We start from the raw sequence: 10066 nt of genomic DNA, 5'->3' as shown, positions 1-10066 counted from the left end.
ACATTTGAGTTCATATTCATAGACGCATACTATTTTGTATTGTCCCTGATATTGTTACAAACACTTTTCAATGGGACAAACAGGAAGTGCAATGTTCATTCTATATGTTCACTGTTCCGGCTTGTAAAATGTCGTCCATACGTCCATTTCAGCATTGTGACGTACGTGTGATAAATTGCATGAATTTATTTCACTATTGACTTGCTTCATATTTGTATTTATTACACATATTTGATGTAAAACTTTGTTTAGTGACACGCAAATTAGTGACTATTGGGCTTGGGGAAACTTTTTTGTTGTTGTTTTGTTTTCATTTTCATGATACATGTGTGGTGGTGTGAGTGTCACAAACCATTTATATTCCTACGTAAATCGGTAAAAATTTAATATCATTATACACGATCGAGTAGCTGGACTGCCACTCACTTCAAAGGTCAAACCTACAACACGCCTTTAGGGACGAATGTTTGTCTTTTTGTCTTCATCCATCTGGTGTTATCTGCTATAGCAAATGGAATATTCAAACAAACGAAGTACAAGATTTTGCATGAAGCACTGAAAATAGTTAGGATTATACAAATAGCAGATTTAACGTTTGAAACGTGATACGCTTATAGTTTTTAAAATTTGACGCACTTGCACTACAAACCAACAAAAGGCGGTCAATTGACTCTAAAAAAATTGTTCTTGCGTTGGTTGAAGGCAAAGACAAAAATATGACATAAAGCATATAATTGTAATAAGCTAAACACCTGAGAGAGATGTATGAGATATTTCATGAGACATTCGAGCACTGTTTCGATCTGAGAAAAGATGAAATTCATAAGGTCAACGATCTCAGATAGTATTTTTAAGAAATCAATACCCTCTCTAGAATCGTTGAATATGTCTCGACTAACAAACAATCTTGATAGAGCAGAAACGGCAAAAAACACCCAATAAAAATCGCGGCTGCCGCTCTTCGATGTAACACAATAAAAGTGGGAATTACTTAAAATGAAATTATTGTCTTAAGAACGATTAAATAAAGAACATTTTAAGTAGTTCACCGAAAAACAAATGATTTAATTTCGCATCAACGTGGAACACAGCATTGATATAAAAATAAAGTCGTACCCTTCCGTATCAGAATTAACTTTACTTCCTCATCATACTACCCATTTGACTATATACAAAATACTTTCAACTCATTCATTATTCATGCTAATTCAAAACAATCTGCTAAATTGTATCAAAATTGACTTTATGAATATGAATCCCATTAAATATTTTTCTCGAGAAAGTTTTTTTTTCTTCAGTGGTATCGTTGTGTCTTTGCTTGTTACTTATACACAGCAGCTGGTAAAGGCAAGCAAGAGAGTTTAAAAGTGAAGACAAAAGTTTTTAAAAGAAAAAAAAGAGATGAGTATGCAAATGCGAAACCTTAAAAAGGATTGAGATTATTAGTTTTAATTTATTTATTTTTCGGTTGGTATCAAATAAATTAAACGAGAAAAGGGTAAAATTTTCATTTTTCAATGCCGCTGAGAAAACTTGAAACTTTCAACTAGTTTAAAACATAAATGCGCGGGCAGGTATACGTAGTTGTTCGAAACATTGAATCTAACCAAGGTAAATATAGTGAGGAGGTAATGACGTATATAACCGAATCAGATGTGCAGTGGCACGAAAGTTCGATGCAAACGCCATCTCATCCCTTCGTTGAAAGTAAAAAATGTAATAGAGAGTCGGGCCATCTGTTGTGAGATAGTGAAAATATTTTTGTGAAATACAAGTAAATCGTAGTCAACCATTTTAAAAAAAGATGTCATTGGCATCGAACTTATGTGCTATAGGCCGCTAGGCCTTCTCACTATATTTACCTTGAATCTAACCACAACAAGTAGAACAAGAGGATATTGTTACACTACCCGATGCGACAACTCGTTTTTTCTGTGTCATTCCCTTTTGAGCGCTAGGAAGCCCCGAACGAAAGCAAGGCGAATCTAAATTTCAGCAGTGACAAAATCCAATCTCTAAAATTCCGATATTGGCGCCTTTCTCACCAAATTTTACCACCTCTCGACGTTGCGCCCTTAGAGTAAGATTTTGCGCCCATAGACTAAATACCCGATGAGGTCTTTGTCAGCCAGTCCAGCCCAGGAAGAAAAGTTGGGAATTACATTTTGATGGTGTTTGGTGTTAAACCCGAGTACATGCCATTTCCAACTTTTTTCCCTTAGTAAGCACAACGTTTTTCACAACAAAGACTTCCGAAGTTTCAGAGGAGAAGAAGAAATGACTATTTTCTCGCCTGTGTTGTGAAAATGTGCATTTCCATTTAATTAGTTTAGTCTTGAGTTCTAACGGCAGATTAATTCTATCACTTAGCTGAGCTCAGTGCCGATTACATTACAATTGGAACAGAGAAAAGTAAACCAAAAAGAGGAAGTAAATAGAGAATTTATTTCATTGATTCCGTCGCTTATTCATCACAGAATTTTTTAACCAAAGACTGCATCTGATCGGTTTGAAAGGCTTCATTTTTTAACATACGTTTCGGATCCGTTTTGCTGTCTAAACTAGACCGCAGAATACTACATACAGGTTTCTTATCGCTGCTACTACACAAAAAATTTTCAGATATTGAGATTGATTCCATTGAATTGGGAGAGGTCACCGTCACCGATTTACTTTTGCTGTTCGATTCATTTGACTCCGAATGAAGTTTATCGTCCATTTCTTCAAGTAAATTGTTCCAATCATCTTCGTCCATAGCTTTATAATCCCAAATTGAAATGTTGCTAACGCCTTGGGTTTCCATGTATTTCGGTGTCGGAATAAGGGTGTTCATATATTCGTCAACGGTTAACGGAATTGCCAACTTTGTGTCAATTAATTTTTTCGATTTTTTTCGATTCATGATTCGTTTGTACTCTTCCCTATCAGCGTCTTTAGACCCTTTCTGCTGCTGTGACTCCGCGGATTCCGGAATTGGAAAATCTTTGGTGAGATCAAATGTTAATAATTCCAGCGAATCAGCCGCAGTTAAAAATCGTGTTTCGCCTCTATTGCTGACATTCAACATTAAATTGTCCAGTTCGAGTTTGACCTTCTCTATATTCGCCATATTAAAATTCAGTCCCAACCGTCTCAGAATGTTGCAGCTGACGTCAGTTGTGTTGATATTGTTTATAAAACCAATTTTCGATTGACTCTCGGTTAAGGATATTTTCGATTGGAATGGTTCTGCAAAAGCGACTTCCGTTAGGGAAAGTATTTTTCAAGCAACTTATGTACGATGGCAATCTATATAATTACCATCTTCCTCATAAAAGTGGCTGTCTTTTGGTTTGGACCGATGTCGATAGCACTTAAAGCTAGAACAATTTGAATGGTCGTCCTCCTTCTCTTCATCGGAAGATTCACCTTCAACTTTACACACATTTATAACGAAAGGTTTTTCTTGATGGCTTAGTTCGATATTTTCCTGCTCAAGTTCACTAGACAAACTTTCATCGTTCCACGTGTCTTCATTATAAGAAGTGGTGCGCTCTAAGCCAATGTAAGATAAATTTCAACATGAGGGCAACAAAACAATTCAGGACATACCGCTGTCTTCTACTTGAGTCCTTAATTCCAGGTAAAGCTGTCTGATCTCAGCGTTATGTTGATTATGCAAAATTGTTAGTTTCGCAGAAAATTGTCGATTCATCGCGATGAACATTTCTTGCAAAATTTGCCAGTCTCGATTCTTCCTTTTCCTTAACATGTAATGTTTAATCAAGGCTGATCATAATGTCAAGCTAATGAGAACACATTAGAAACGGTATAACCTACTCCACTTCGACCACAATCATCTCCTGCATGTCTTGAAGTTCGTTTTCCAATGAATTTATGCGTTCAGTTAACTCACTGATTTTTTGATCTGCTGAAACCTGTGTCTGCTTCACCGACATTCTGATATCGATATCTCTTTGAAGCTCATGCTCATTCATCAGCTTTTTCTCCAGCGTTTCCATTTCGGTTTTGCTCTCTTCAATCAATTCGTCGCGATCTTTTTGAAACATTTTCAAAAGATCAGATCGTTGTTGCTTGAGGACTTTCTCATGAGCCAGTTTTTCTTGTTGTAGTGCAAATTTTATGCGATTATTGCACTCAAACCTGCATGGGATCATAGAGACAACTTACGAGATTTTTTTTGTGAAGCGAAAAGTCAGTTTTCAGTCACCTTTCGAAATCCTCAACCTCTTTTTTGGCTTCCTTTATTCTAGTTTGCCAATGCTCTTCCAATTTCTTTTCTACAGTCGATCCGATCTCTAGAATTCCCTCGTGAGTCAAGGCCTTGATAACATCTTCGTTCGGAGGAGGTTTTAGAACAAATTTCCCATTGTTTCTATCACTTGGCGACAACCATACTGTTTTTGGAGCAACCGGAAATGGTTTGTCTAAATGCATCATTTCTTTTGCGATTGGTGACATTTCACTGAGAACCGTTTCCCCAAGGAAAGTACCTAAATTCGACATGGTTTCATGATGCACCGGAACGGTTTTATTATCCAGTAAACTAGCACGCCGGTTCAACACCCTCTCAACTGATGTACCCATCGTATTCATTGTATTATTCTAATTTGGTTAAAGTTGATATAGCATTACAATTGGTCGACATTGACTACTTCGGTTGCTCACGTATTATTTATCCTCAGTATTATTATCAATTTATATCAATCAATAGACAGTTTATAGAGATCCGTAGACATGTATTGTAAAGGGTGGGAAGGGAGGAGAACACACACATACGATTTTAGATATTTACCCCGATGGACATTCAACCATCCGAACGAAAACAATTACCGATTTTGTGCATTTATACTTGCCCTGGTCAGTTGATATGATGCACTTTGGAACATCACGACACTGAGTCTTTGGATTATTTTTTTTGTCAATTCAGCTGTGGCAACAAACTGCAATTTTCAAAAATTCGAAGCCATAAAGTGACCACCCTTTTGGCTTTTTTTTTTTTTTAAGAAAAATAGCGAACCAAAGTCTCGCAAGTAGCGTCATAATAGTTTGAGTGTATTCAAAAAAGTCTGCTGAAGCATGAAGCAAACATATTTTTCTAGGGAATCGTGACGTATAAGAAAACACTTACCGTCCGAAAGAAAAATTCATGATTGTTATTCTTGTTCTTTTTAAATTTCTATGGAAATCCATCTCATTACTTTTATCCACACACATATGTGAAATAGCTACTATACATTACTATACATACATCATCTGAAATAACAATATCGATATTTCAAAAGAATTTCAGACTTATTTTTATTATAAAAGGAAAAAAAAATAATTTTTTCTATAAATCACTCTGGATGTTTTTTTCCCTTCTTCTTTCTTTCTTCATTTCTTTATTTTTCATATTATCCGGAGTACGCTTTTCATATAAACGAATGCCACAAATAGAAAATCCACCCGAATAGTTTCCGATTTCTATTGTAATGTAACGATTGCAGTCATTTCCGCTAAAATTGGATTTCAAAGAATATCTAAGAGAGGAGAGAAAAAAAGAGTGGACTGGAATGGTGGCAAAACGCAAATCATAAAATCGATAAACTGGAATAATAGATAGATTGTCTAAAATGGTTCTAAGAAAATGAAATAAAGAAAATTGAATTATTGCCCAAATGGGAATGAATTAACTTCACAGCTAAAAAAAATGACTGGAAAATTATGGCACCTAATTAGATGTCTGGTGCATCTGTATCAACTATTTTACGTTTTTTGTGATTTTATGTTCAAACGAACAAAGAGATACGGTGGAAAGACAGAAAGAAACGATATTGAGTAATAGTATATTTCAACATACCCCAATACACACAAGGTGTGTATGGATACGAGGGCGAAGCCCGAGTGAAATACACACCGCGTGTGTATTGGGGTATTTTGAAAGATATTTTTCTGTAATAGTGAGAGTGTGTTGGTGCTTTCCTTCCCAACCGTTACTTTCCCGCTCGACCGTTTACTTTCCCGCTCGACCGATTCATATCATACCTCACCAATACACTCTCACGTATACAGAAAATTATATTATTTGTCACCATCAACCCCATCATCTTTATCTCTATCATCTATATCATCATTCGTTTCTGTTTTATGTTCATTTATTTGCTGCAATCGCTTTCATAGATGAAAAACATCTTAAAGAAAAAAGCAAAACCATTTGTCACAAATTTGTCTCTACATCTAATCGTTCATTTTTATACAAATCCAAAAATTTAACACAAAAAAAAAACAATTTTCCTTGCAACGTTGCAACATTAACTGGGAATTCGATTAGTTCAAACGATGAACATAGAAAATAATTGAAATTCTTTACGCAAAAAACAAAATGCAACGTTCACTCTTGTCCAATTCAACAATCGAATCTATTACTTTTTTTCATGGAAGAATTTTGAACAGATTGGTGTAGCATCTTATACTTCGTTAGTTTTAATATGCCCTTGATCAGACCACAACGACCACAGCTCTCCGCTTACTATCAATGTCGGCGTCGATGACAGATGTACTCACTGATTTATTGGTTTTGTCTGAATTACCTGGATTGGCCAGAAACTAACCGAGTTACGTATGAAAAACGTTTCATGGCAAGAATGTCCAAAACACTAGCTACCTTTAGTAAAAAATATTTTTATTAGCGCATTTCCACAAAGTAACAGTTTGCAAAGCTTTTTGCGCAAACACACACGAGTTAGGTCAATACATATCACAAAATTTATAATGAATTACTTCCACCACATCCAATGCATTTATGTATTATGCAATTAAGACATGACCAGTCAAATGCTCAGCAGAAGTATGGGTCCGTACTTTAATTACGTACGTTTGGGATAAGGGTGGTGTCAAGGAATCCGTACGGTCTATACAAAGTAACATTTAAAAAAAAATAGAAAAATGGTATGTTGGTACCTTAGGGAAAAGTGGTGGTCTAAAATCACTAAAAACAACAGCGTTCGTAATTTGTGTACGGCCCCTTTAGAGGCAATCCAAGCTTAATATTTCGCAAATTAAAACACATCCACAAGTTGTAGAATATAGTAATTTTCTCAACTCATTGACGAAAAGTGAATGTTTTGTTGGCTTTATTGAGAAAAACGTTGCATGCTACTAGGTGATAAATAACTATTTCAGGCACTATGTTTGCGCCTGAAACCCATTTATCACCGAGTGCCATACAATGTTTTTCTCAGAAAATGCAACGAAAGTTTTACTTTTCGTTAATGAGCTGAAAAAATAACAAAGCATTCACGCAAAGAAGCAGATAGTGTAGCCAATTAGGATGAATAAAACCAATTGTTAAATTGGCAAATTAAAATTTAGTTTCTGTTGAAGTTCCAAAAATATTTTTACAGAAGTAACTTACGCTTACAATAAATTATTGAATACAAAATCCGACAATTCCCATAAAATCACCAGAAATAATATAAAACTGAAGGAAAAAAAAATCATTGTGATTCAATTTAATGCACCATTTTCGATACATACAATATGCAACGGGCAACTTAAGCACGAGAGAAAAATTGCAAATGAAATGAATGATGATTTATCAAATTGAAATAATAGGTAAGTATATTCTATACAACAGCGGCCAAATTTTACTTTTTCCGCGAAATGTATGTATACACGAATGAATAATAAAAGAGAATTCAACTGACAGAAGATAAATGCAAATTCTACGTTTTTTCATTCGAGATTGATTTTAAAGTTGAAAAATTTTACTTATTTTCGTGGAATACGAAATTCTTTTCTTGTGTGACGGATTCATCGAAGAAAATGGTAATGCGCTTGGAAACAGGTAAAATAATTGTGAATGGAATAAGTAATGACGAAAAATACGGATCAAATCGTATGAATGAAAATAATGCCAGTGTGTTATGTTTCAGCTGTTTTAAGCAGCTGATGGTCTATCAGTTGCTTGTAGTGGTATGTTGAACTATGCTTAAGCTTCATTTTTATATGAAAAACCTTTAAAGTCGTACAGTCCGACATTTTAGTTTATTTTTAGCCCCGTACGAAGTACTGGGGGCTTATAAGATTAATATGCCGTTTGTAACACGTCGAATTGGAAGCAGACAGTAAGGGCAAAGCATTTGGTTATGTTCATAGATAACGAATCCGCAATAAAAAAAATGTCCGTCCGTCCGTCCGTCTGTGACCCCTCTAGCTTGACCAAATCAGAACCTTTTTTAAAAATTCTTTTTTTCCCCGATTGGTATCGACAAAAGTAAGGTCAAGTTCGAAAATGGGCATGGTAGGGCCGGCCCTTCCAGGGCTAGGGCCCTATAGGTGTTTTTCAGTCTTTTGACGATATCTACAGAAATACGCACGCAGTAGCTGCTTCTGATATAGCAAATGAAAGGTATTGACGAGTAGAACAAAGTTGCTGAACATTGTTTTTGGGTAGGATGCAACGTGGGCTTGCTGGGAGGGCTCAAAGGGCGTTACTCGGCCATAAGTGATTCACTATAAATTATCTCATGACATATGACAGATGGAATATTGGTTTCTTCGGCAAAGTCTTAGAGTTGTGAGAGTAGAAGACGGCTGTATTCATGAACATGTCGAAAAGTTGGACATTGGTGTTTCAATTAGGTTTTTAGAATTATCTCATGACATATGACAGATGGAATATTGGTTTCTTCGGCAAAGTCTTAGAGTTTTGAGAGTAGAAGACGGCTGTATTCATGAACATGTCGAAAAGTTGGACATTGGTGTTTCAATCAGGTTTTTAGAATTATCTCATGACATATGACAGATGGAATATTGGTTTCTTCGGCAAAGTCTTAGAGTTTTGAGAGTAGAACACGGCTGTATTCATGAAAATGTCGAAAAGTTGGACATTGGTGTTTCAATTAGGTTTTTAGAATTATATCATGACATATGACAGATGGAATATTGGTTTCTTCGGCAAAGTCTTAGAGTTTTGAGAGTAGAAGACGGCTGTATTCATGAAAAAGTCGGGAATTTGGAATTGGCTGTTTCAATTATGTTTTTGGGGTTATCTCTGAACCTACAGGAGTTATATTGCTACTTTTTGTTTCGTTTGTCAGATTATTCAATACCGAAAGAAAGTTGATAAAAAAAAGTTGCAAATACGGGTTCCTAAAATTACATCGTAAACTTTTATTTTACTTGAGAAGTACTTCGTACGGGCTTTTGTAATTGCTCTATGAGCAATTTTAAAGATGAACACTTTCAAAAATGGGCAATAATGTCAAGTACGCAATAAGGTTACAGAAGCATTTTGGTAACGGACGAATATGGGTTACGGGCTTATTAGGGGCTACGGACGTATTATGGTTACGGACGAAATAGGATTACGGGTCGTACGGGGCTAAGTCGCAGCAAACGCTCCGACTGTTCTGATGCCTTGTTTCATGTATCAGACAATTTTTCAATCAAATATTTGAATTTGATCTTCATTCTTTAAGTTTCAAAACTACTGATTCAGATTCAGATTCACATTTTTATTAAAAGAATAGATTACAAAGTCAGGCTATAATAATAACATTTAAGTCGACATCGATGAGCGGATTCTCAGAGAGTGAACAACCTCTCTCAAAACTGCTGAATACCTCTTAATACTTTATAAAGAGCCCCAAACAATAACCTCCGACGACATAAATACAATTTAGCTTGCGTCAAACATTCTAAACTCAGCTACGTCTCGTCTGTCAATGTTTCATCTGAGAGCTTTGTACGACCATGCACATAAAAGAGAACTTTTTGAATAAACAACTACCTATCCATCAAAACCGTATAATTCTCTATTAAACAGCACGTCAAGGTAAGGTTTCGTTAGCTTATATGGATGCGGATTTCAGAGCTTAACATTTTAGTGAACATCATCAGCAGCTCTTTATTTCTCGAGTGTAAGGTAAATAATGGAAAATGAGAAATTTTCCTCGACGTATTTGTCATGCTATCAGTTGTTTTTGTTGTGTAATCTAATATAGTTTTCCAAATTCAATTAATTTGATCATTTCTCGCTGGCTTTCACATAATAGTCTGAAAATTTGCTTGAGGTAACCAA

At 35.5% G+C, this 10066-nt stretch overlaps 1 protein-coding gene across 2 annotated transcripts; it reads right to left on the bottom strand.

The window, feature by feature from the left end:
* Positions 1-2432: 2432 nt before the first annotated feature.
* On the bottom strand, positions 2433-4641 carry LOC119082383 (FK506-binding protein 5-like). 2 transcript variants are annotated; one of them, XM_037191908.1, is made up of 5 exons: positions 4211-4641; positions 3820-4143; positions 3592-3743; positions 3301-3534; positions 2433-3240 (listed from the first exon to the last, which is right to left on the bottom strand). In XM_037191908.1, exons 1-5 carry the CDS (start codon positions 4594-4596, stop codon positions 2465-2467), a joined length of 1872 nt encoding a protein of 623 aa, XP_037047803.1. In that variant the 5' UTR covers positions 4597-4641; the 3' UTR covers positions 2433-2464. The 2 variants fall into 2 exon arrangements, with proteins under 2 accessions (XP_037047803.1, XP_037047804.1); XM_037191909.1 differs by having other exon boundaries at positions 2433-3228.
* Between the last annotated feature and the right edge of the window lie 5425 nt (positions 4642-10066).

Source organism: Bradysia coprophila, unplaced genomic scaffold (assembly GCF_014529535.1).
Source record: "Bradysia coprophila strain Holo2 unplaced genomic scaffold, BU_Bcop_v1 contig_415, whole genome shotgun sequence".
Lineage (NCBI taxonomy): Eukaryota > Metazoa > Arthropoda > Insecta > Diptera > Sciaridae > Bradysia > Bradysia coprophila.
The sequence above is the reverse complement of the archived record's forward strand: the minus strand, read 5'-3'. Positions and strand labels throughout refer to the sequence as shown.

Excerpts from the sequence above, each read along its gene's own strand:
- LOC119082383 (XM_037191908.1), bottom strand. The coding sequence starts at position 4,596 with ATGAATACGATGGGTACATCAGTTGAGAGGGTGTTGAACCGGCGTGCT. Across the intron at positions 3,535-3,591 it reads GACTCAAGTAGAAGACAGCG|AGCGCACCACTTCTTATAAT; the intron begins GTATGTCCTGAA and ends ACATTGGCTTAG. Across the intron at positions 3,241-3,300 it reads CCACTTTTATGAGGAAGATG|TCGCTTTTGCAGAACCATTC; the intron begins GTAATTATATAG and ends CCCTAACGGAAG.